The sequence below is a fragment of the Leptopilina boulardi genome, unplaced genomic scaffold (genome assembly GCF_019393585.1).
Source record: "Leptopilina boulardi isolate dan_hultmark-lab unplaced genomic scaffold, ZJU_Lbou_2.1 LbouV2_302, whole genome shotgun sequence".
NCBI classification, from domain to species: Eukaryota; Metazoa; Arthropoda; class Insecta; order Hymenoptera; family Figitidae; genus Leptopilina; species Leptopilina boulardi.
Window position 1 is genome coordinate 456,752 of NW_026137866.1, and position 23,642 is coordinate 480,393.

Below are 23,642 nucleotides of genomic sequence, written 5' to 3' on the forward strand. Positions count from 1 at the left end.
AATTGGGATGAAAAAGTGCAAAACTCAAATAATTCATGTGAAATTTATTTTTTTAAAAATAGTATCAGTAATTGTGAATTTTTCTCTCTATATATATATATATATAAATTTCTCGAATGGAATGTTTTCTTTCGCTATACAAGTAAAAAGTGCAAATCTAAAATATAAAAACGAAGCTAATTAATAATACAGTGATTATTAGGGAATTTTTAAGATTTCTTTCACTATTTTTTGAAAGACCTTGCTGATTTGGTTCGTCGATGTTGTTGCCACCAAAACTTCCTGCCTCTGGAAACCAGGATTCCGTCACTGGAGCCTATGGAAAAATTTAAGATTTTTATTTTTAGTAATATAGTATTTTTCTTTAATTCATTATTTATCAAAAAAAAAGGTAAATTCAATCCAAAGGAAGGTAAAAAAAAATATATTTACTATTTTCCATTTTTTCTGTACCTGATTTGAAGCTAACCAAGTGCTCGTTGCCCAAGCGGGAATTTCTGAAGAAGTTTTCGTTGATTGCGTTGTCCAAGACATTCCTCGTCCATAATTGGGTGATCGTTGTGTCACAACGATAGCAACTTTAAAAAAAAATATTTAAAAAAAATTTTTAAAGTTTTAAAAAATAAAATTTTTGAAAAAATATTTTATAAACAATAATATTTATAAGTAAAAAAAAAATAAAAAATTTAAAAAAATATTTATTTTATATAAAAAAGTTACCTGATTCTTCATTATTTATATTATTATTAACATTGTTGTTGACATCAACTATTGTTGTTGTTGTTCTTTCAGTTGATTTTTCAGTCTTTAATTCTACGACAGATTTTTCAGTACTCATTTGAGGTACAACATTCGATGATGTTTGAGCTGATGAGGGTTTAATTTCACTCGAAGAAGATATTCGAGATTCCGAGCCTACAAAAAAATGTGAGTTATTTTTATTTAAAAATAATTCTCAATTAAAAATATAATTTATTAGTAGTAAAAAAAAAATCGCAGCATTTTTATTCTGAAACATTTCATAATAATTGGAAAATATTTATATACACTGTAAAAAGAAAGGTATTAATTTAATACCGACTTCAGGTACGAACTTGTCATTAGGTTCTATTTTGATACCTAAAATCGGTACTGTTTTAGTACTTTCTTTTTAAAGTGTACTATTATATTATATTAACTATTATACATTTTTTAATAACAATTATATATTTTTTTTGTATATTAAAAATAAAAAAATAATAATAAAATATTAAATATATATTTAACATTACAAAAAGTTTAATTTTTTAAAATTAATAACAATAAATTATATTAATTAATATAAGTTTAATAATTATTATTATCAATAATTGATCATCACAATAATAATTTCAATTTTAGCATTTTGTTTTTTCTATAACAACTTTTAAACACTAATTTTTTAAAGTAATGTTAAAATTTAATTCGGATGATTAAAATTTTACTTTTCAACCGGGAATTGTAGTTCAAGTAAAGTGAACTTTCACTCCACACAAGTGAAATTATATTTCAATTTCAAGTGAATTATTTCACTTTTTAGTGTGTATCTTTCGTTAAAAAAAAGTATTCCCATTAAGAGGTAATCTTTTATTCATTGTTGTTAATACGATTTTATTTCTTTCAATAAAATTCTGGATAATTGAACTTGCTGAGCGAGTTTTCTTTATAAAGCCGAACTTTTATCTCAAAAAGTTCAAGAATAAATTTAGACTCTTATCTTCCGAAAAGCTAAAACATAGAAGAAAGAAAATAGATAGAAACCGAGCGCATAAATTTTCTACTTTTCTCTTCTTCTAGCTTTTTTAAATTCCCATACAACTTTTGCAAAACAATTTTTCGTTGATGTCTAAGTAACAAAAGAAGCTCTTCTCAGTTTCTTTTTTTTATTGTTATTTCTGTCTACTTTTACAATTTTGGTTTTTTTTCAAAAAATAATTATTATATTCTATTTTTATATTATAGATAAAATTTTTCTGAATATTGTAGCGCATTTATTGAACCATGTAAGTAATGGATGTTTATCATTTTTTCATAAAGGAAGATTTTGCGTTTGAAAATTATTTTTCCAAGACACGTTTATGCGATTTCGTAATCTAAGCTTACATTGAGGATTTTTTTTTTTTTTTTGTTCCCCTCCTGAGTTTTATTGGCAAAGTATTACCTTGAATCGGTACTTGGGAATAAAATCCCTTAAGCTAGATTCGTAGAAATGACTACCTGTGTTAGAGGAATACGAGTCACGACTCGCAAACACAATGTCGTTTATAACTTTATGAAATACATATAATGTTGGAAACGTACCTGATGGTGGATTCAGGGCACGTCCGGTACTTTTGAATGCCGTAGGGTAAGCTGTGTTAGGGAAGGCGCTGTAAAAGTCACTGGTTTTACTCGCATAAGTATCAGGCGATGCCGTACGTTGATATGAACGGCTTTGTCCCCCTGATAATGCATTCGAACCCTCGCCAAGTGGACTCACTGACAGTGGCACAGAATTATCCATCATCGATACGGGACAATTGCCACTGTTTGGTCTGAGGACAAAATAAACACAAACATGGAATTTTCAATTTTTTTTCAAATCAATTCTTTTATTTATAAAAAAAAAACAAATTGAAGAAATGTTATTTTATTATTTTATTTATTTTTTTATTTATTTTATTACCAAATTTATTTGATTCAAATAATTGTCTTATCAAATAAAGATTCAAGCATAAGTTAGTTGAAACAGAATTTTTTTCTGAGTATTATATTTAGTTTATATAAATAAAATTTGTCCCCTTTTTTTTAATGATTGCTGGAACTCGTAAAAAATGATTCACGCTATTGATTCTTTTGATGTGTGTGCACATATGCGTGTATATAGAACAAATTTTTAACATACAATTTTGAAAAAATAATATAACAGTACATTCTTTGTTTTTTTTTTTTAAAGAAAAACTAAAAAAATTATTATTTCTACAAAGGGAATTTATTTTTATTCCATTAGAGTTTTATTAAATAGTATATTACGATACTAGGCCAGAAAGTTGGATTTCCTGGCGGGCGTGAAATATAAGGCCGAGGCGAAGCCGAGGCCTTATATCACGCTCAGCAGGGCATCAAACTTTTTGGCCGTGTGTCGTATACAATTTTTCTTTATCCCCACTCGAAAGTACGTTTAATAATTATTATTTTTTAATAAAATGGCATTAACCATGTGTCTACTGCTGTGGCTCGCGTCAGCGCGCCCTCCCGGCCACGTAGCGAAGCTTGTAGCAGAAGGCTTAGTTACAGATGACAGGTAGCCCGCCCGACTTTTGCAAAACCGAGGCGAAGCCGAGGTTTTGCTGGTCGGGGCGGGCGTCAAAATTATATGAAAAATATAAATAAAACGCACAAAAATCCAATGCACGAATAATAATTTGGCATATGGAATTTAGTTTATTAACCATAAGGCATCTAATCACCTGTGTTGTGTCTTTGTGTATATATAGTTAACCTTTGAAAATTTTTGTTTACTTTATAATAGTGGATGAAAGTGAAAGATTTTCAGTTTAGACATTTAAAAAGAAGGAGAAAGTACAATAACACTTACACAAGTACATCTTATTTATACATGATTTGTCACTTTTTTTTAACTTAGGTTGCTTATTTTTGTGGTTATTTACCGCACTTGACACAAAACAGGCCATGAAATAAGCGTTGCTATGTGGTTGCTATGCCATCAAGCCTTTAAAGTCTCGTAGCCAATCAGAGCGCACGTTGTTTCTGGCCGGCCACAAAAGCCGTTCTTCCCTGAACGATTACCGACAGGGAAGTCCGTACTTTCGGGTAGGGGATACAGAAAAATATTTTATTTTTACATTTGAAATATATTTTCGAATCAATGTTTAATAATTTAAACTTATTTATTATTTATTTATTTATTATTCATAGTTCATGCCTTTCGGCTTTGAACGGATTTCCGGTACACATAAACTTGTAATAATATTAAATTAATTATAATTTAAACTTATTTTATCATTCCTCAAACATTTAAATGTGTTTTTAAACATATTTATTTTGTTGATTTAGTGTAAATAATAAATTTAATTTAAACACAAATTTCATTCGATTTAATGTAAATAATTTTAATTGAAAAATAAATTTCGATTGATTTTAAATTATTTATATTATTTGCTTTTAAAATCAAATACGAAGTTATTTTTATATTTTTCCAAATATCTTTTCAATTTATGATAATCAATTTTTTCACCCCCCCAAAAAAAATATAGTAAAAAAAAACTTACATGTAATTTGCACATTGGTCTTGTAAGAAACTGAGAGCCTTATCCAAGATTTGCCTTGAGAATTTTGCAGCTGTTCCTTCGGGTTCATTCCCATCACATCTTTTTCTCGTTTCCATTATGACGCACGTTCGAAAGTGATAATGTGCACTGTAGCAATAAATTGTACTCATTAATCCTTTTAAAGGAAAGAGAAAATTTTTTTTTTTTTCTCCACCTCGTATTGAGGAAATATTGGAAATATAAAAAAAGAAGAAAATTATCACTCGATATTGAAGTGATGAGAAGGGAAAAAAAGAAGAGTGAGAGAGAGAGGGGGGGGTATAATGTAAAGAAAATAAAATTTACTCACCAACAGAGATTCGGTTTTACTACTTCTCTTCTCGATACTTCGTTAACGAGAGCTGCATACTGATTACCACAGTGCTCAGAATCAATTACCGTTGACTTTATGCAAGAAGCGTGTTGCAAGTACTCTGTCAAAAGTTATAATTATTTTCTCGTTGGAGAATTTTTATCAATTTGTCATTTATTTTCATTTATTTAAAAATTTTTTTTATTTATTTTCATTTATTTTAAGTTTTTTATTTTTGAAAATTTATACTGTGTAGAAATTTAACTGTATAGAAAAATGTGAATAATTCGGAAACGTTTTGTCTGACCGAAACTGACTTTTACTACTTACAGAAATATTTCTCTATTCAATATACGAATACTAAAGTACTGTACAAAAAATATTAATTCTTTTTTTTTCTATTTCTAAAATTATAAATAAATAAAAATTAAATGATTACCAGTTTGATATGAAGAAACTGAACACATTTGATGAACAGATTCTATTGAAACTTCAACGGCTGAATTAAATTGCTCTCTCCTCTCTTTGGAAAAGCATTTATCAGTGTACCTTCTAATACAGTCCACAAAATTGGACCACGCTCTGTAATTTTCAAAATAGAAAAAGAATATAATAATCCCTAAAACTAAAAAAATTTTAATTATACAATATAAAGTTTTTGCTTCCAGAAAAATTCAAAGGTTACTTTATTAAATAAATATTTAAACTATTTTTTTTCAGTGTATATAAAATTTTATGTTTTTATAATAAAAAAAAAACAGTATTCCTTCATAAAGAAGATATTTTTAAAAATCCATAAAAGCCCTCATAAAGGTATATAATAAATTTGTTGTACTTTTTTTTTTATCTCCGAACAATAAAATTTAGCAAATAAAGTTCTATTTTTTAATTTATAACTGAACAAATGAAAGATATATAGAATTATATAGAAAGAAAAGTAGAACAGTTTTACAAGATGTTTATTATAACGTATATAAAAAAAAACTAGTCTCTGAGATAAAAATTTCTTACAACTTCCTCAGTTTAATATTTAGCACGTGAAAGGCAGATAGTAATATTCATGCATATTCATATAACGTGCTTGCATTTTTCACATTACGAGATAGTTGGATGTAAACTTGAGAAAAAAAAAGAAAACAAAATATATTTTTTAACGTCTTCATTTATTTTTTCCAACTTGTTTTTCTTTTTTTTTGTTCCTTTTTTTCTGTTACTTTTTTTTTGTTGTGTCATTTCTCGAGAGAATCATATTTTCTCGACTGCATGGAAAATTTGAGAAATGAAGTCTTGTTTCTGCATAGTGAAGTTACCAGCTTATTTCTTATCTCGAATAAAATTAAGATTCTTCACACCCTGCTAAACTCCATTACCTTGTTGAGAGGTGTGTATATTTATTCCACCAACAGAAGCATTGTCTGCTGCATTATGATACATTTTAAGTAAAATTGATATTAATATCCTCTCTTTTTTTTCGCAAACAATATTTGCATTTAACAAATTTTTATTTGAATAAATAGGATCTTGCCGGAAAAATAATAATATTATTATAATTAAATAAAAATTTAGATTTTGTTTAGTAAAAAATGAAAATTTTGTGTCAAAATTAAGATAAATGAAATTATGTCGTTCTCTCGTTTTTTGGTCTTGAACTTTATTACTCACATTTATAACCTAGTATGTGACAACGTTAAACCTTGACATAGGACATAAAAACTATAGTCTATCACCTTCATAGATTTTATACACATAAGAACCTTCACAATACATGTAAACAAACTAGTTTACAAAATATAAAAAAGAAGATCTCTTTCTATATATATCAGACAGTCACAAGAAATGATTTTTATCTTTACTTTCTAAATTGAAATGAAAAAAAAGCAAATGTGCAAAAAAATAATGATCGAAATAAACAGAGCAGGAAAATGTCAAACAATTACATTTCCAAGTTTCCTAAAAAAAAAAAAAAAGAAAAAAGTTGAACGAATTAAAAGTAAAATGGAATTTTTCCAGTTCTACTTATAGACTCGCTAAAACATATAGAAATCAATCGCCTTGACGTGGTTTTTTAAATAATAAATAACAATCTATTTTATTAACTCAATTACCTGCAGACATTATCAATGTCCTTCATGTTGTCTGGGAAAATGAGTTGTGGATCCTTAAGTAAAGGATCCGCTAAGGATATGCATTTTTGGTGTTCATCTTTCATGCAATTTTCCCCTGTCACGATTATCGATTGATGTGCTGTAATATAAAATTTTTTTTTATCATTATATCTATTTTCAATTTATTTTTTTTTTTATATTGAAAAAAATATTTTTTCTATTAAATAATTTTTTCATATTTTATTAATTAAATAATTTTGGTTTATTTGGAAAAAATAAATTTGCAAATTTTGGTAAAAAAAAATTTTCTGCTTTTGAATATTCATGACGCTTATCTATTGAGGGCAATAAATATTTTTTTGAAGGTATATAGGATAAAAAAGTGTGGCCCATTAAAATGAATTTATTCAAAGATTTTCATCTGTCTTAAAAAAAAAGAAAAAAAATTGTATTATCTCACGCAACTCACCTAGAAACAATGCTCCAAACATTAGAATCCATGACGTCATTTTCCAAAGTGTCTCAAACTCGATAATTTTCGTTTGTAATATATCAAAGTGGAAATTCAATTTAATTTATGGATCTTTTATTGGATTATCTTCCAGATTTCGTAATTGAATTGACGGCAACTACAACATACATTATTGTAAGGATCAATATTTTCCATATTTCAAAAATTTATTCTTAACAATTTTTCACTGAATTTAAATTTTTTTTTAAAGCCACCTTTTTTTCCTGAGAGAATATTTTACCTCTAATTATAAAAATTAGAATTATTTATTTTATACACTTTTTTGCTAAAAAATATGTTTTCTAATTTTTATTTTCCAAGTTCAAATTATTATCAAATAAATATTTATATAATTGAACCAAATAATTTTTCGAAACAAAATTTAATTGAAATAAATAAACTCTAGAACCTATTTCTGTATTTGAAACAAATATTTTAGAATTTTTAAATAAACTTGTGCGTGTAATAAGTAACTTCTATTAATGAAAGATAAGAACTAAATGAAATATAAAAATGAAAAAATTCATATAATATAAGAATTACAATATTGAGAAACTCTTTTTATCGGAAGAGGAATAACCATAACAATTGAAAATATAAAATATTCCAAAAAAAAAAGAAAAAAATTTGTTCATTTCCGTTAATATTAGCCGAGAAAATTTCGTCAACATGATAGAATGAGGATATGACTATGGTCCTATCTGACAATGCAGAAATGTTCATCCGGGATTTCCATGCTTACAATGAGAGTTACACCTGAGTGCACCTACGAACTCAGTGAACCGAAGTAATGTTGCGTGAATGCTCTCCTACTTATTTTTTTTACGTCAACTCACATGTATATATGTATATATATATTAGCTAACGTCAAAAAATGGCCCCTAGGCTCTATATCCCCCTTTTTATGTGTACGCGCCTCGAATGAATAATAATTACACCAATTGCCACTTCACAGAATTCTCTCTTTTCAACTTTTCCCATTATTTTATGACAAAAAAAAAAGAAAATGATTCTAAAATTCTGTTTCATATATAATATACGATTTTTTATTATTTGATTATAAAACTAAGGAAAACTTTTTATTTTAAAACTAATTTTTTCTTTAATTTTACAATTCAAATATAGAAATTTTACCAGGGCCCAGATCGGGGCCGGATTAGGCTGCCCTATTAGGGAATAAAACGCCGCTGATGTGGTCCTAATTAGGAAACTCATATTTTCTGATCGCCCTGATTTGGCCCTAATCAGGTGTAGCGTTTCATTTCCTATTAGGGCCCTGGTAGGGCAATTTTCACACGGGAAATATAAAATGTACCAAAATTTATTTATTTAAACAGGAAAAATATTCCAATTTATAAGTTTAAAATGTAATAGAAAAACATAATTATTGTGAAAATTGTATTATTTTGTATTTTATTATTATAAACATTTATCTTAAAAATAATGTGTGACATTGCATATTTTAAGAAAGTCAAGTTAACTTGAACTTGAATTGACTAAAAAAAAAAAAAACTTGAGTATATTCTTCGATGAACTACTGACTCAGGTGCATATTTTATGAGAGCACAAAAGCTATAATCAGTATTTCAGCCTAAGGCTAACACAAAGGAATTTCTTTATGTTCAGAAATTACTAATATATAGAGACAATAAAAATTATGGAATGTTTTAACTTCATTTTTGATTTATTTTTTATTAATTTAATGTTTATTATTATTATTATTTATTTTTACTTCATTTATCCTAAATAATCAGAATTAGGGTTGCTTTTTGGATTTCTATATAATTTAATAAAATAAATATTATTAATTTAAATAAAATAAATATTTCTTTTTATTTATAATGTTATGAATAGAATGTTTTATATTATTGATGTAATTACAGGGATCACCGATGTTTTTCCTCATTTACATGCAATCCAACGAGTAGCTTTACAAAGTACTCGGATTATTCAAGATTATATCGTATAAGCTCCAAGTTAACACTAATTGGTAGTAAAATTCGAAACTATCTAAATTTACAAGTGTCATTTGAGCAAAAAATTTTTTTATCAAAAAACTTCATTTTATAAAAAATTAAATATATAAAGTATATAAATAAATTAAATACAAAAGTAATATTAAATATATAGTAATATTGAATATACATTTGTAATAAAATTTTTAATATAAATTTTTTCGTAATATAAACTATTATTAGTAAACAAAACACGTGTGTCTGTGTCTATTATATATAAATAACCGTTGGTAATTTGTTGCTCGATCAATAGTTAATTCATTATACAAGATACTTATTAATTCCAAGTATATGCTAAAAGATATTTTATACTTTTTCAGGAAATACGCAATGACCTTTTATTCGTTAAAAAAAACCAAAGCCATTTCTCATATAATTGTTTCTCATTAAGAACTATTTTAATTGTTGATTATATAAAATAAACATAATAATTGTTACATATGTACAAATTTCAAAATATACTTGCAATATTATTCATTGTTATATTAATTAACATTATTATTACAAAAAAACTAAATTTGAGAGGGTTTTATTTTTTTAATTAGAAATTTATTTGATTCAAATAATTATTTACTTGACTATATTATCGAATAAATATTTCCTTACATCAAATATAATTTTCATTTAGATTTTTATTTTTGTTTCAAATACAAAAATTATTGGGCATATTTAAATAAAAGAAATATTTTTTTAGAACAAATAAAATTTGTATAAAATAATTTTTAGTTTAATCAAATATTATATATTTATTATTTATTTATTATATATTTATAAATATCAAATAAAAATTGTCTGTAAACATTTGATGCCTGCCAACACGTGCACCGGCTTTTTATTTCTCTCGCAATTAGAAAGATCATCAATTTATAAAAAATCAAGAAATTTTTATTTTCAAATAATTATTAAAAATCTTTATCTGGATTAGCGATATGTTTCTCTAGAATAAGGAAAATTTTCCCTATTTTAGTGAAATATATCGCTGTTCCAGGTAAAAAGTTTTTTTCGAATATGCCAAAAAAAAATACTTGAAAAACGAATCTAAAAAACTTCTACATATTATCTTTTTTTATCCTGGAGGAAGATAAAAAAAAATCTTTTTTTATCCAAAAAAGGTGCGTAAGATTAGAAAAAAAAAAATTTCCACCATAGTGTGGTGCTATATGTTTAATGAGTAAAATGGAGTGCGAAACCGTAAAATACAATAGCTCTTACCCACAACATAGCATTTTTTTCTTTTACTTTCACTAAATATGTATATATATCTATATATCTATATATACATATATACTAGAAATTCGCTTCAATTCCAGGACGTTTCTTCATCAGTCTAATAAAAGAAGATTATAAATTATAACAATTCTTCCGCCACATGGAGTAGACACTTTGGAATTTTCATGGTAAGCACTTGAAATATAAATATTTTCAATCAAAAATTTATGAAAAATAAAAAACTATTTTTTTTATTTTAAAAAAACTAGTCTCAGAAAAGGGAAAAATTTTTCCCAAAAAAAAAAAAAAAAAAAATTTGCGCGCGTTTGCAAAAAAAAAAATAATCAGAGTACACACATACAATATGTATATATGTGTGTTTATATATATTGTATTGTAAGTTTTGTGATTTGAAACCTGAACGACTCGCGTTGAACTGGTCTACAGCTTATACACCGACGGATCTACACCCTGTGATTCTTTGGTTCTCTGAACCTATTGGCAAGACACGCGCGCGCACACACATTCACACATGCTGTGTGCAGGTACAAATTTCTACTGACCGCATTAACAAACTTGGAATTCAATTAATCTAAATGCCGCCGAACAATCAGAATAAAACGAGATATATATATATAGCAAAACGCGCGAGAAATCACACCAAAAAATTTGCTTCATTTTTTCAAACTAAAAAAAAAGAAGAAGAAAAAAGAAAAACTTCCTTGTAGTGAACTTTATACTTTGCATTGTGAAATTCTACTCTCTTTAAATGTGAAGTTTTCCCAAGTCTTTGAGAAGAGTTTTAGTCTTAGTGTAAAACTTACACTGATTCCATTCCTTATAGACATCTAAACTTTTTATCTACTTTTAAAGAAGAGAAGGTTTACTTCATTTAAAAATTTTTTTCTTTTTTTAAATTTATCTACTCCCACGAAGTAGAAATATTATTTATACTGTTTTTTACTCTCTTGATTTTACATAAAAAAAAATAATTTATTCCCAGTGGGCAAGAAACTCGTTCTAAAACCGTTTTTGATTTTTTTTGGCTTTGATTCAAATAATCGGTTACTTACGACTATTATCAAATAAATATTTACCAAATAATTTTTGAAACCAAATAATTGAATTAAACAAACTATATTTGAACCAATAATTTCTGGTATTTAAAACAAATACCATAATAATTTAATAAAAATAAATATTTATTTTAATAATAATTAAGTAAAGAATAACTTGAATCAAATAAATATTTTTTTCAGTCAAGAAATAAATTTATCTTATTCTAGTAAAGTAATCGATTATTTATCTTATTCACGTGAAATTCGATAATATTTTCAGCTCGCGCAAGTGGTGCAGAAAAGTTTAAGAAGAAGTGCGCGGAATAGTTTTTTTTTTTTTTTGCGCACAAGTGCCAGAATTAATTTGATGCTCCCGGCGGGTGGGATAAATTTAACAGAAGGTGGAACGACCAACCCTTTTGCTTTATACCGTATGTTAAGACGGTCAAGCAGGGTCGATAATCTCTGGGTCGGTCGAGTCGTCACGCAATGGTAAAACCTACCCTGTAAAAGACGCTAAAACTTTCAGATTGCCATGCTGTTGAGAATTGCAAACTTCGATTGAAAAGAATGTCCTTATATAAATCGCGCATCAAGTTATCGCTTTTTCCTTTTAGTTATATTTCTTTCTTTTTTATTCAAAGTCATTTTCTTCATTCAATATAAAATATTTTACTTTAAGAAAAATATTATTCTATCAATTTTATAATTTTTTTCTCTCTCTTGTTATTAGTACTTTAGTATTTTACACCTTTTTAGTATTTTAGTGCCTTTAATATACCTTTAGTACCTTTGGTACTTTAGTATTTTAATACTTTAATACCTTTAAGTATATTTAGTATTTTGGTGCCTTTAGTACATTTGGTACTTTAGTACCTTTTATACTTTAGTACCTTTTGTACTTCAGTACGTTTTGTACTTTAGTATTTTTATACTTTAGTACCTTTTGTACTTTAGTATATTTATACTTCAGTACCTTTGGTACTTTAGGATCTTCTGTACTTAAGTATTTTTATACTTTAGTACCTTTTGTACTTTAGTATATTTATACTTTAGTACCTTTAGTACTTCAGTACCTTTGGTACTTTAGGATCTTTTGTACTTTAGTATTTTTATACTTTAGTACCTTTTATACTTTAGTACCTTTTGTACTTTAGTATTTTTATACTTCAGTACCTTTGGTACTTTAGGATCTTTTGTACTTTAGTATTTTTATACTTTAGTATTTTAATACTTTAATACCTTTAAGTATATTTAGTATTTTGGTGCCTTTAGTACCTTTGGTACTTTAGAACCTTTAGTACCTTTTGTACTTTAGTATTTTTATCCTTTAGTATTTTTATACTTTAGAACCTTTGGTACTTTAGTATTTTAATAATTTAACACCTTTCAGTATATTTAGTATTTAATACCTTTTGTACTGAATAGTGTTTTTTTCCTTTTTGGTATGCCCTTTTATACTACAAAAAATAAATAAATAAATTATTAATTATAATAATAATCTATTTTTATAATTTATTAATTTTAACTATAAGAATGAATATTAGATATTAATTGAAATTGAAGAGGTAAATATATAATTGAAAAAATAAAATATATTAAAAGCAACTTATTGCATCAAAAGCAATTCCGTGTGCTCTAATTTAATTTTCCTTAAATTAATTAATTCCATTCTGAGTTCGAAGTTTAACGAGGTTTCAAACAATGCACATTCCCTGGTGATTAGTATCATCTCTGCGACCTCCAAATGTATGATGGGTATTCGCATTTCTAAAGTGGACAAACCTCCGGCAATAATAATGAATCGAGAGGAGATGCGACGATAGAAATGGGAAACAATATAATTTCACCAAACCAAAGGGAATATCCGCGAATTACCATAACAAAAACGTTATATACATATATAGTTATTTAATCATTTTCGCATATAAAGCATTTTTTAAAAAATTATTTTCAAAATATTTTTTTTTTTTTAAACTGTCAGCAATTTATTTTTTATTTATTATACATTATAGTCTCTTTTAAATAAAATTCTAATAATTTTTCTAGAATTTTCAAAATATCTTTTGTGATAAAAATAATAATGATTTTTGCAATTGTTAATTTTTATTTTTCTTTTTCGCATTCGGTTTCTTTCTTCGCTCTACAAAACGAACTCACAAGAAAATGGAACGGTAATCAGCAATCGCATTGTATTTTTGTAAGTATAGCGATAAGTGCCAAGAAACGTGAACTGACGACCTCACACATAAGTTCGTAACCCTTTGCCTTTCGTGCAATTTGTGCAAAATAAAAGAGAGAGAGAAAAAAAAGTAATGTTCTACTTTAAGTTATATATATACTTATCTATAAATTTATAAGGTGATCAAAATGTACCGGATCTCCTCAAAAAAAATTTTCTAAATCGGTTTTTAAACATAGAAAAGGCCAAAATAGAAAAAAAAAATTTTTTAGGGAGTCTGGTACATTGTGATCATTTATATTTCTATATTATTATTATATTATTATATATTATAATTATCTGTATGTTGTCACATATAAATTTCCATTTTTGAATCTTAAAAACGTTTTAGAACGCAACAAACTAAAAAAAGAATTTTTTTTTTTTAATCTTCCTCATACACGACACCAAGCTGTTTTCGCAATTCATCTTCCAATTCAGCAAGCAACAAAGAGTCTGCATGAGAGACTCGAGGACTTTCCTTTAATCCTGCGCAAAAGATATATTACATATTTTAATCTAGTATAACTTTTGTAAAAGAAAAAAGAAACATTTTTCAAGTAAAATATACGCGTACAAGAAAAGATAAAAATTTAATTAATAAGAAAATATTAAATGACAAAAGTGAAAAAATACTGAATTCAAGGAAAAAAATTACTACTAAAATTATTATTTTTATTAAATTACTAACCTAATTGACAAAAGTAATAATTATAATAATTTATTAATAATGTTAACTGAAATAAATTTGTATAATATATACCTTTTAGAAGACAATTACGAACTTCAGTAGCTTCAAAACTAAGGCCAGCACTATTGTGAAAATTGAATTTATGAGCACCTTTTGGCAAAGTGATTTCAATGACACGTTGAGGAAGTTCGGCTTTGGTTGGACACCAAAATTCTGGAATTTTAATTATCCCCTTAGTGCCAATAATAATTGCCTCATTAGGCAACTGTACTTCCGAATTAGTTAAAATAGTCGCTGTTCGATTTCCTTGAAATTTGAGTGTTGCCGACATTGAAACATCGACACCATCCTTGTTCAAATGACCGAGTGCTTTAACAATTTCCGGTTTTTCGCAACCAAATACAAAAATCACTAATTGAAGGACATAAACCCCTAAATCGAGAATTGTTCCACCACCCAATGCTTTAGCGCTAAAAGAGAAAAAAAATTTTAATTCTAAAATTTATTATTATTATTTTTAAAAAAATGCAAAAAAATTGGGGGGGGGAGTTAAAATAATTTTGAGGGGTTTGAAGAAGAATGTCCCATGTATATATATATAAGCAATTTTAATTGAAATTCGATAATTACTTAAGCCTCTCTATGTCAGCGAGACCAAAACCGAAGGAACAAATTACTTGTTTAACTTCTCCAATACAACCAGAATCCAATTCCTTCTTAACTTCGGTGTAAGTTGGGAAACAACGGCTCCAAACGGCTTCCATTAAGAAAAGTCCTTTACTTTTTGCGAGACTGATTAATTCTGACGTTTGCTTTAAATTTAAAGTTAAGGGCTTTTCGCACAAAATGTGCTTTCCTGCATTCAACATCATCTTTCCAATTTCCAGATGAGTTGGATTTAATGTACCAATGTAAACGACATCTGGTGATAAAATTATTATCATTACTTTTTTTCTTCTTCTTTTATAATTAACACTATAGAAAAAAATTTATTTCATTCAAATAAATATATTTACTGGAACCAACATAATTTTTATTTGAATTAAATAAATTATTTTTATTTTTAAAAACAATTTTTTTTTTATAATTTATAAAATAATAGTTGAATTCTTTTTATATACCAATATTTTTATTTTGTGACAATTCCTTGTAACTTCCATAAGCATTTTCTATTTTGTGAAGCTCTGCAAATTTTTTTGCTCTTGATAAATCTCGTGCTGCAACTCCAACAACACAATGTTCTGAATTTGGTAAAGTTCTTAGTGCAGTGACAAAATCGTGAGAAATTAAACCAGCTCCTGCAATACCCCATTTAGTTGCCATTTCTTTGAAAAAAAATAGATTACATAAAAATATGATAGAAAAAAATTTTAGTACATTTTTAAAAATAATTATATACTATGTAAAACAAAATTGCATTTAAATAACATTATATAATAGTAAAAAAAAGCGTACTAAAAATAAAAAAAAATATATTACATAATAAAAAAAACTTTAAAAAAGTTTTAAATGAAATAATCTTATCTGGATTATACTCTGGAAATTTTTTATTTTTAACCTCTACTATCTTATATCAAACGATTAAATATTTATTTTTTTTAATTTTATTATAAATTGAAATTACTTATAAATAACAGTAAAAAAAATAATAAAAATAATAATAGTAATAATAATAATTAATAAATAATAAGAAATATATAACATTACTGTCATAATTGATTTGAATAAATTAAAAAAATTATTATTATTATTATTGTTTTATAATAATTATCATTTCCTTATTAATTTTAATTTGTACAGTTTTATTAATTTTAATTTTTTAAAAATTCACTCTTTTTCATATAAATTATCACTACAAAATTATTATTTAAAAATTCACAAATTAAAGATAATTATAAAAAATTAACTTATGTAATTATATATTTGTTTTTTAATTTTAATTTTCAATTTCAGTGTATTATGTTAATAAATAAAATTACTTGTTTTAAAATAGTTTGACTGTTAAATTACACAGCACACAGCACTTGATTGCTCTGACACTTGTTCAAGTATGATTAACTGCCAACTTCTCTACTTAACATTCTTCAATTCTTTTTCATTGTCAGATACAATGTATGTTACGTAAACAACAATATACAGGGCCGAAGAATTAATATTTCATTACATATAATGTGTGAAAATATATAAAAAAGAGACAATTATTTGTAATTAATTTAAAAAACTTTTTTCTGCTTTTAAAAATTTACAATTGATAATTCGATCATTTTTTTTTTAAAGAAACAATTATTAAACTTATTTTATTAAAAATCAGTAAATTCAAATATTTAATTTTCCCGCCAAAGTTCCTGTTGATGATCTATTTGCCTTACACGGAAGTAAGTTACAATGTCAATTTTTTTTCGCGGGAACAATTTTTTCGTTCAGTTCAATTAATTGCACTTATTATAAACGCAAATGAGATTAAAAATATTTTCTTTATTTAATTATTGAAATGAAGTTATAAAATTATTTCAATTATAAAAATATGTGAATAATTATTATCTAAAATTGTCATTTCTGTGCCATCTACCGGCACATAACCTGAAATTCATTGTTTCGCGCCTTTGCTCTTCCTTTCTCCTCATATTTGCGCATCTAAAGTGCGCAGATTTTTAGAGGAAGAACGTATACCGTCATCCTCACAGCGTTTATGGTCAAGTGGCAACTAATACCGCATTTTGTAATTGATTTTCAAAGATTTTTTTGTCTTTTTTGTACATTAAAATGTTAACAAGTATTTAGAGAACGTCAAAGTAACAATTAAATTTCACATTGTTTTTTGTTTAAATAGTTTGGAGTTTAAAAAATTGAGGTTACTTTGTGAAGAAAGAATTTCTTCTATTTCGGAAGCCACGTGTTCGGCCGTTATCATTTTATATGATTTTTTACTGTTAGTGCAAGAATTTTGCAAAAAGTAAGGAAAAAAAAGGATTTTACAATTGTTATTTTACGTGATTTTTAATTTGTTCTTCTTTTAAACTTGTTATTATCAGTATTTATATGTTAATTGAATATGTAACGCAGTATGTCTTGTGACCATTAGAAGGAATCCCGCGGAAAAAAGAAATGAGATTTCTTTGTGTCGGCAAAAGGAAATGCTGAGAGATCATGATGGAATTTGTCGAAGGTTGGCTTCTCGGGCATACCCTGGGGGAAGGTGCCTATGGAGAGTGAGTATTAACATTTTTTTCGTTTTTATTTTCATTATATTTATAATTCTAACTTCTAAAAATTTCAATTTTTTTTTCCTTTCTTTTAGAGAAGTAATTTCTGTAAATTTAAAAAATTAGAATTTTTTTCCACTTTTTAATCTTTAAATACTCTTATTTATGTCCTTAGTTTTTAATTAATTTTTCTTGAAAAAGAAAGAAGTTCATTATTGCTTGAAATAACAAAAAGTTTAATTTCGTTTAAATCCTATAAATTGATAATTCGGAGATTTATCTTGTTACTATTTTTGTATTTGCAAATAATTCAAGGTCACAGTTTCAGTAGATCAAAGATAAACAATGATTTGACTTTCTTGATGTGTTTCGCAGAGTAAAACTTGTTATAAATAAAGTAACCAGAGAAGCTGTTGCTATGAAAATGGTAGATTTATCAAAACATCCAGACGCACGACAAACAGTCAAAAAGGAATCAACAATTCATAGAATGTTATCGAACCCGAATATAATTCAATATTTTGGGCAACGTAGCGAAAAAAATATGGAATACATATTTTTGGAATATGCTTCAGGAGGCGAACTATTTGACAAAATAGGTACGAATATCAATTAAATTTTTAATTAATCAAGGCTAATTTTTTGCTTTTTAGAAATAATTTTAATTGTTTTCTAGAACCGGACGTTGGTATGCCAATATGGGAGGCACAAAAATATTTTACACAACTAATTTCTGCTGTTGAATATCTTCATAGTCGTGGTGTTGCCCATAGAGACTTAAAACCAGAAAATTTACTTTTAGACGATAAAGACAATCTGAAAATAACTGATTTTGGATTGGCGACAATTTATCGTTTACATGGACGAGAACGTAATTTGGATACGAGATGTGGAACATTGCCTTATGTAGCTCCAGAAGTTTTAGAAAGACAATACAAAGCAGAACCTGCCGACATTTGGTCCTGTGGAATTATTCTCGTTGCTCTGCTGGCCGGAGGTGATTTTTATTTTACAAAACATTCAACAATCCTTTTTTTTCATACAAAAAAAAAACAGTACTTATTTTCATTTCCACATTTTAATTAATAAGATTAACAGATCTTGAAAAAAGAAAAATTATGAAAAACAAAATTACAAAAATTTTGAAATGAAAAAAAAGTTTTCTAATTAACTAAGTGATAATGAATTAATTGATTCTTCAGTTTTTAACGAGTCCCTGTCTGAAATACAGAACTGCCTTGGGATCAGGCCTCGGCAGAGTGTCCAGAATATGAAGCTTGGAAAAATGGAAAATATATGACGATGACACCGTGGAAAAAAATCGACAACTTGTCACTTTCGTTTACTCGAAAAATTCTCGTTCACGAACCCATGAATAGGTTCAAAATAAGTGATATTAAAAAACATTCTTGGAATGAAAAGAAATTTAAACAAGGTGGGACATTTTTTTTACATAATTTATTTATTTTTCATATATTAATTATACGTATATTTTCTAATCTTCTTTGAAAAACTTATTAATCGATCAAGAAGACTAGAACATCGATATTGAATTTGATGACTTCCTGGACAGGTACTGAGTGACTCTGAGTTTAAAAATAATTTCTCAAAGCGACTCAGTACCCAACTAGGCGCTCATTGACACCATCTTTTAAATTCTTATAATCATTTGAGCAGTTGAAAAAATGGAAATTTAAATTTTGCATTTTTTTAGAATAGTTTTTTAAATATTTAATTGTTTTTTATTAGGTAGTTTCAGATTATCAGAGTGGATGAATAAATGAAGATATAAAACTCTGGCCTATACTTTGGTAACACAGCTCTATGATTTAATTAAAGATTCATAAAGCTAGATTACCAAAGCACAGACTAGAAGTTTGTGCATCTTGGAAATGTGTATCGTCAAAGTTAATAAACTGTTGTCCTTTCTTTGGTTATTCAGCTGTATGATTGCTAAATTTCATAAAGCTGAAACACCGAAGCCAGGAAGGCGGTTAATGCGACGCAATTATAATTGCAACGTTGACTAATTATAAGCTGTTTCGTTGTAATGTGAGCTTTTTACTTCACAGATAAAGGCAAACCTGAAATAATACCAGCAAGCAGTCGTGAAATTATATTTGTCGAAATAGTTCATTGTCTCTTTGTTCCTTTGATATTTGAACTTCAAAATCCTAATTATCAGCGTTGCATTTATCCAACATTATTATTTTAATTAATAATAACATTAACTTTTTGCCGATTAATCAAAAAAAAAAATTTGATTTTTAAATATCGATTTAATTAAAAATATTTGATTTGCAATTTTTAGACGGGAATCACGTGGATCGTGACGTCGTTGATGGATACAGATCTAAACGACTTCTTATTGAAGAAGAGGATAGCTTGACAAAAATATGTTATTCACAACCAGAATTAATAGAGAATAATATAATTACAAATACATTTACATCAAAGGAATGTCCTAATTTCTCCTTCTCACAACCAGCTCACATGGAAGATCTTTTGCTTTCCACTCAATTGCCCACCACACAGCCAAACACACAAACTAGTCAGGTATTGATTTTTAATTTAATAATTATTTAAATAATATAATAATTAAAAAACAAGATTTAATTTATTAATGAAAAATTCTGTTGCAGAATTCCTTCCAGAAACTGGTTCGTAGAATGACAAGATTCTTTGTTAAAACGGGATGTGATTTGACTGTACAAAAACTAATGAATAGCTTAATGAAGGATAATTATAATCATCGCATGAATGGTGGAATAGTACGTAAAATTTATTGAAACAATTCTTTAGTAAATACTAATACATCTTTTTATTTTATCTTTACTAAACATTTAAATTAAAAATTCAATATTAATTATAAGTAAAATTAATTGCTTAGTAAATATAAAATAAATGTTCATTTGTAATAAATTTACATTAAAGAAATAATGTCGTTTCTTTTTCAGGTTACCATTTCGACTGTTGATAGGCGAAAAATGCCTTTAGTATTCAAAGCGAGTATTCATGACATGGACGGAAGAATCTTAGTCGACTTCCGTTTATCAAAAGGCTGTGGTCTTGAATTTAAGAAAAGGTTCTTAAAAATCAAAGCTGATCTTAAAGATATTATTACGAGAGGGCCAGTTCCACTAAATGATATTGCTCTCAGCTCATAAACTTATTTGTTAATTATATGAAAATTTCCCCACGTGTTCGATGTCCGATCTTTTGAATTTTATTAAAGTGATTTTTTTTTAAATAATTTATTTTCCAGAAATGTAGGTATTGTTGTTTCATTTCATCGTACATCAAATAAACAAGTATTTTATAACATACAAGAATTTATTTTCACCCACATAAGCAACATTTCCTTTAAAATTTAATTTTTTATTTACATTATTGATTTTTTGTTATCTTTCATGAAAATTGAAAAACTTATTTTTTTTTCTTGTATATATAATTTAATCATTTTCACCAAATTAATATAGTCATAAAAAATAAAACTAAACTCGATGTGAATTTATTTTAAAATTATTAAATGAAACTTAATTTAAAGAAAAAAAAACAAACTATAAAGTAAAATGAATGTTCATTGTTGGTTTTATTATCCTCCGGATTTCATATAATTGATGATTTAATTTCTAACCAATTATTTATCATTAAAATATAATTGTTACTTCAATAAATATATTCAAAAATTTGTTCGGAGTAGTAAATATGAACTTAATAAGACACCTTTCAATTTAAATCTGACGAAACTTAGCAAAATAAAAAAAAAAAACACTTCACTTGCTTTATATACAAATCGAGAATATTGAATTTGTGAAAAATTGCAAAATCCTCGTTTAGAAATCTTATAAAATAACAATTTTGTGAATATTATACCAAAAGTGTTGGCAAAGGCTTTTTTCCAGGCCAAGCTTCCTTGGCGTATTTCTTCTTTTTTGGTTCCATTGCATGACCCTCGACTGGTCCAGGCATCTCCGTTATGTGAGTTGTTTCTATCTGTATTTGATTCTGTGTCATCTCTACTTCAGGAGCAGGATTAGGAAGAGCGATCCCGAGACGAGACGTTAACGATGTCAATCCAACAGTAAATGGATTGTTCGACATACTAGACGTACATTGTTCCGGGGGTAAATCATTATACAGATTTGGAGTCGTGGAAGTTGGTTGAAGATGCTTCATTATATTATGATTGTCTTCTGATAAAGATATCAAACCGCCTTCCATTCGCATTCTCTGTTAGGAATAAAAAAGCATTAGTTTTAATTAGAAAATTAGTCAAAAAAAAAAAAAAAAGAAAAGAAATCTTGGCAAAAAACTAACTTTGCTAGGCACAACAGTGGTTTGTATCAAATTTCGAAATTTGCCAACAGACGGATCAACGTCTTCGGGATTAATGACTTCCTCATCGTCGTTAAAAGAAATTCCTTTTTTCTTTCGTTTTCTTGTCGATTTATGAACATCGTCATCGGTAATTCCCAACATTGAAATTCGCCTATTATGCGCAGTATTGAATTCCGTCAGATTCTAGATTTTCAAACAGAAGTTAGATATTAAATTTTGCAAAAATATTTGAAATAATCATTTTTGAAAATAATTACATCGAGCTCGGTTTCCGTTTCTGGTAAACCCAATAATCCTCCAGCTTCCATGTCCTCCGACGATTTTTCGAGTTCATCTATTATTGTCCGATTGCCCGTTTGCGGGCGTTCTCTTATTATATAGTATCGAGTAGAAGCTCCAAAATGAAAAGTACTATCAATAGGCAATTGAGTTGGTTTGTTACTTTCCAATCTCATATTCCCAATGTATGTTCCATGTGCTGCAAATAATTCATTTTTAAAAATATTTATGATTCTATTAAAAAAATAAGTAAAAGAAAATCACTTACTGCTTCCTAAATCGACTAGGAAAGCTCTGTTTAAATGTTTATGATAAACAAGAGCCGAATGAACACGGGAACATGATGCATGATCTATGCAAAAGTCATTCATTTGCTGATTACGACCAAACAAGTAACATTTCTTTTCATCTACCATTAATTTCTAGAAAAAAATCAAATTAATAAAAATATGTATGAAATTTTAGAGAATATAATTATTTTCATTAACATTTAAAATGAATTTTATAATTCTAGTTTTGACAGATTTCTGTCATTAGTTTTAAATTAAAATTAATGAAACTTTTTGTTGAAGTTAAAAAATTCAGATATTAAAAAAAACGCTCTAATTAATGAAAAATAAACATTACCTGTATTAATTTATCTCCTTTTAATACATCTAAATGTAAACCAACTGGTGGCTTACCAGCCCTGTAATCATAACCTAGGTTACAGTAAACTATAATTTTCAATTAGATTCTAAAATTGAGAATAAAATAACTCACCAATTGGGAACTTCATAATGATTCGCCATATTTTACATTTGAGTTTGTTTAATTAATAATTGTTTTGTTTGATTTCAAACAAATATAAAAAATAACAAAATTCGATATTTCTCTTCAAGAAGACTAGAATAATAAAGAGATATAACTCTGGTAGTGGGGGTACGTAAAGAAATGGGTGGTAGACAGTGACATCCAGAAACGCATTTACCCACAAATGGTAATTTATAATGTAAACACAGCCTAAGTCGTAAAATACGTAAAACTTTACGTAAAATACGTCCAAACGCGCCAATTTTTTAAAAAAAATTACTTTCACCGTCATTTGAATTTAAAAATTAAATATTTGTCAGTTATTTTTTTTTACAAGAAATATAAAACATTTTTAAGTTTTATTACTTTATTAAATATGATTTCAAACAATTACTTCTTGAGGATCACTATCATAAGTATATAAATCTAAAGAAATAAGTTGTAAAAGTTAAAAATTTCAATTATAATAAATTTTTCCACATTTTATCAATATATATAATATATATACGTAATTAAGCTCTATACAATTGTAAACAAAATTTTGGAATTTTATAAATGATAAAAAGCAGAGAAATT

General features: G+C 26.7%; 4 protein-coding genes across 8 annotated transcripts; 1 reads left to right on the forward strand and 3 right to left on the reverse strand.

Moving 5' to 3' along the window:
• Positions 1 to 29: 29 nt before the first annotated feature.
• LOC127282674 (uncharacterized) lies at positions 30 to 11,016 on the reverse strand. The gene is made up of 11 exons (XM_051307071.1): positions 10,899 to 11,016; positions 10,485 to 10,676; positions 7,216 to 7,375; positions 6,747 to 6,885; positions 5,081 to 5,223; positions 4,639 to 4,762; positions 4,290 to 4,436; positions 2,320 to 2,552; positions 721 to 915; positions 454 to 578; positions 30 to 316 (listed from the first exon to the last, which is right to left on the reverse strand). Exons 3-11 carry the CDS (start codon positions 7,253 to 7,255, stop codon positions 158 to 160), a joined length of 1,305 nt encoding a protein of 434 aa, XP_051163028.1. The 5' UTR covers positions 7,256 to 7,375; positions 10,485 to 10,676; positions 10,899 to 11,016; the 3' UTR covers positions 30 to 157.
• Positions 11,017 to 13,623: 2,607 nt separating this feature from the next.
• On the reverse strand, positions 13,624 to 16,557 carry LOC127282769 (trans-1,2-dihydrobenzene-1,2-diol dehydrogenase-like). Its single transcript, XM_051307251.1, has 5 exons — positions 16,431 to 16,557; positions 15,573 to 15,776; positions 15,082 to 15,373; positions 14,524 to 14,921; positions 13,624 to 14,249 (listed from the first exon to the last, which is right to left on the reverse strand). Exons 2-5 carry the CDS (start codon positions 15,772 to 15,774, stop codon positions 14,146 to 14,148), a joined length of 996 nt encoding a protein of 331 aa, XP_051163208.1. The 5' UTR covers positions 15,775 to 15,776; positions 16,431 to 16,557; the 3' UTR covers positions 13,624 to 14,145.
• A 530-nt stretch (positions 16,558 to 17,087) lies between these two features.
• Positions 17,088 to 20,986, forward strand: LOC127282937 (serine/threonine-protein kinase grp). Of its 5 annotated transcripts, none has more exons than XM_051307544.1 (9): positions 17,088 to 17,170; positions 17,282 to 17,404; positions 17,515 to 17,660; positions 18,030 to 18,253; positions 18,331 to 18,651; positions 18,886 to 19,089; positions 19,966 to 20,210; positions 20,297 to 20,425; positions 20,612 to 20,986. In XM_051307544.1, exons 3-9 carry the CDS (start codon positions 17,599 to 17,601, stop codon positions 20,819 to 20,821), a joined length of 1,395 nt encoding a protein of 464 aa, XP_051163501.1. In that variant the 5' UTR covers positions 17,088 to 17,170; positions 17,282 to 17,404; positions 17,515 to 17,598; the 3' UTR covers positions 20,822 to 20,986. The 5 variants fall into 5 exon arrangements, with proteins under 5 accessions (XP_051163501.1, XP_051163500.1, XP_051163499.1 ...); XM_051307543.1 differs by having other exon boundaries at positions 17,534 to 17,660; XM_051307542.1 differs by having other exon boundaries at positions 17,282 to 17,660.
• A 241-nt stretch (positions 20,987 to 21,227) lies between these two features.
• LOC127282938 (nuclear inhibitor of protein phosphatase 1) lies at positions 21,228 to 23,203 on the reverse strand. The gene is made up of 6 exons (XM_051307545.1): positions 23,037 to 23,203; positions 22,902 to 22,962; positions 22,543 to 22,696; positions 22,253 to 22,473; positions 21,975 to 22,178; positions 21,228 to 21,887 (listed from the first exon to the last, which is right to left on the reverse strand). Exons 1-6 carry the CDS (start codon positions 23,063 to 23,065, stop codon positions 21,525 to 21,527), a joined length of 1,032 nt encoding a protein of 343 aa, XP_051163502.1. The 5' UTR covers positions 23,066 to 23,203; the 3' UTR covers positions 21,228 to 21,524.
• Positions 23,204 to 23,642: the final 439 nt, after the last annotated feature.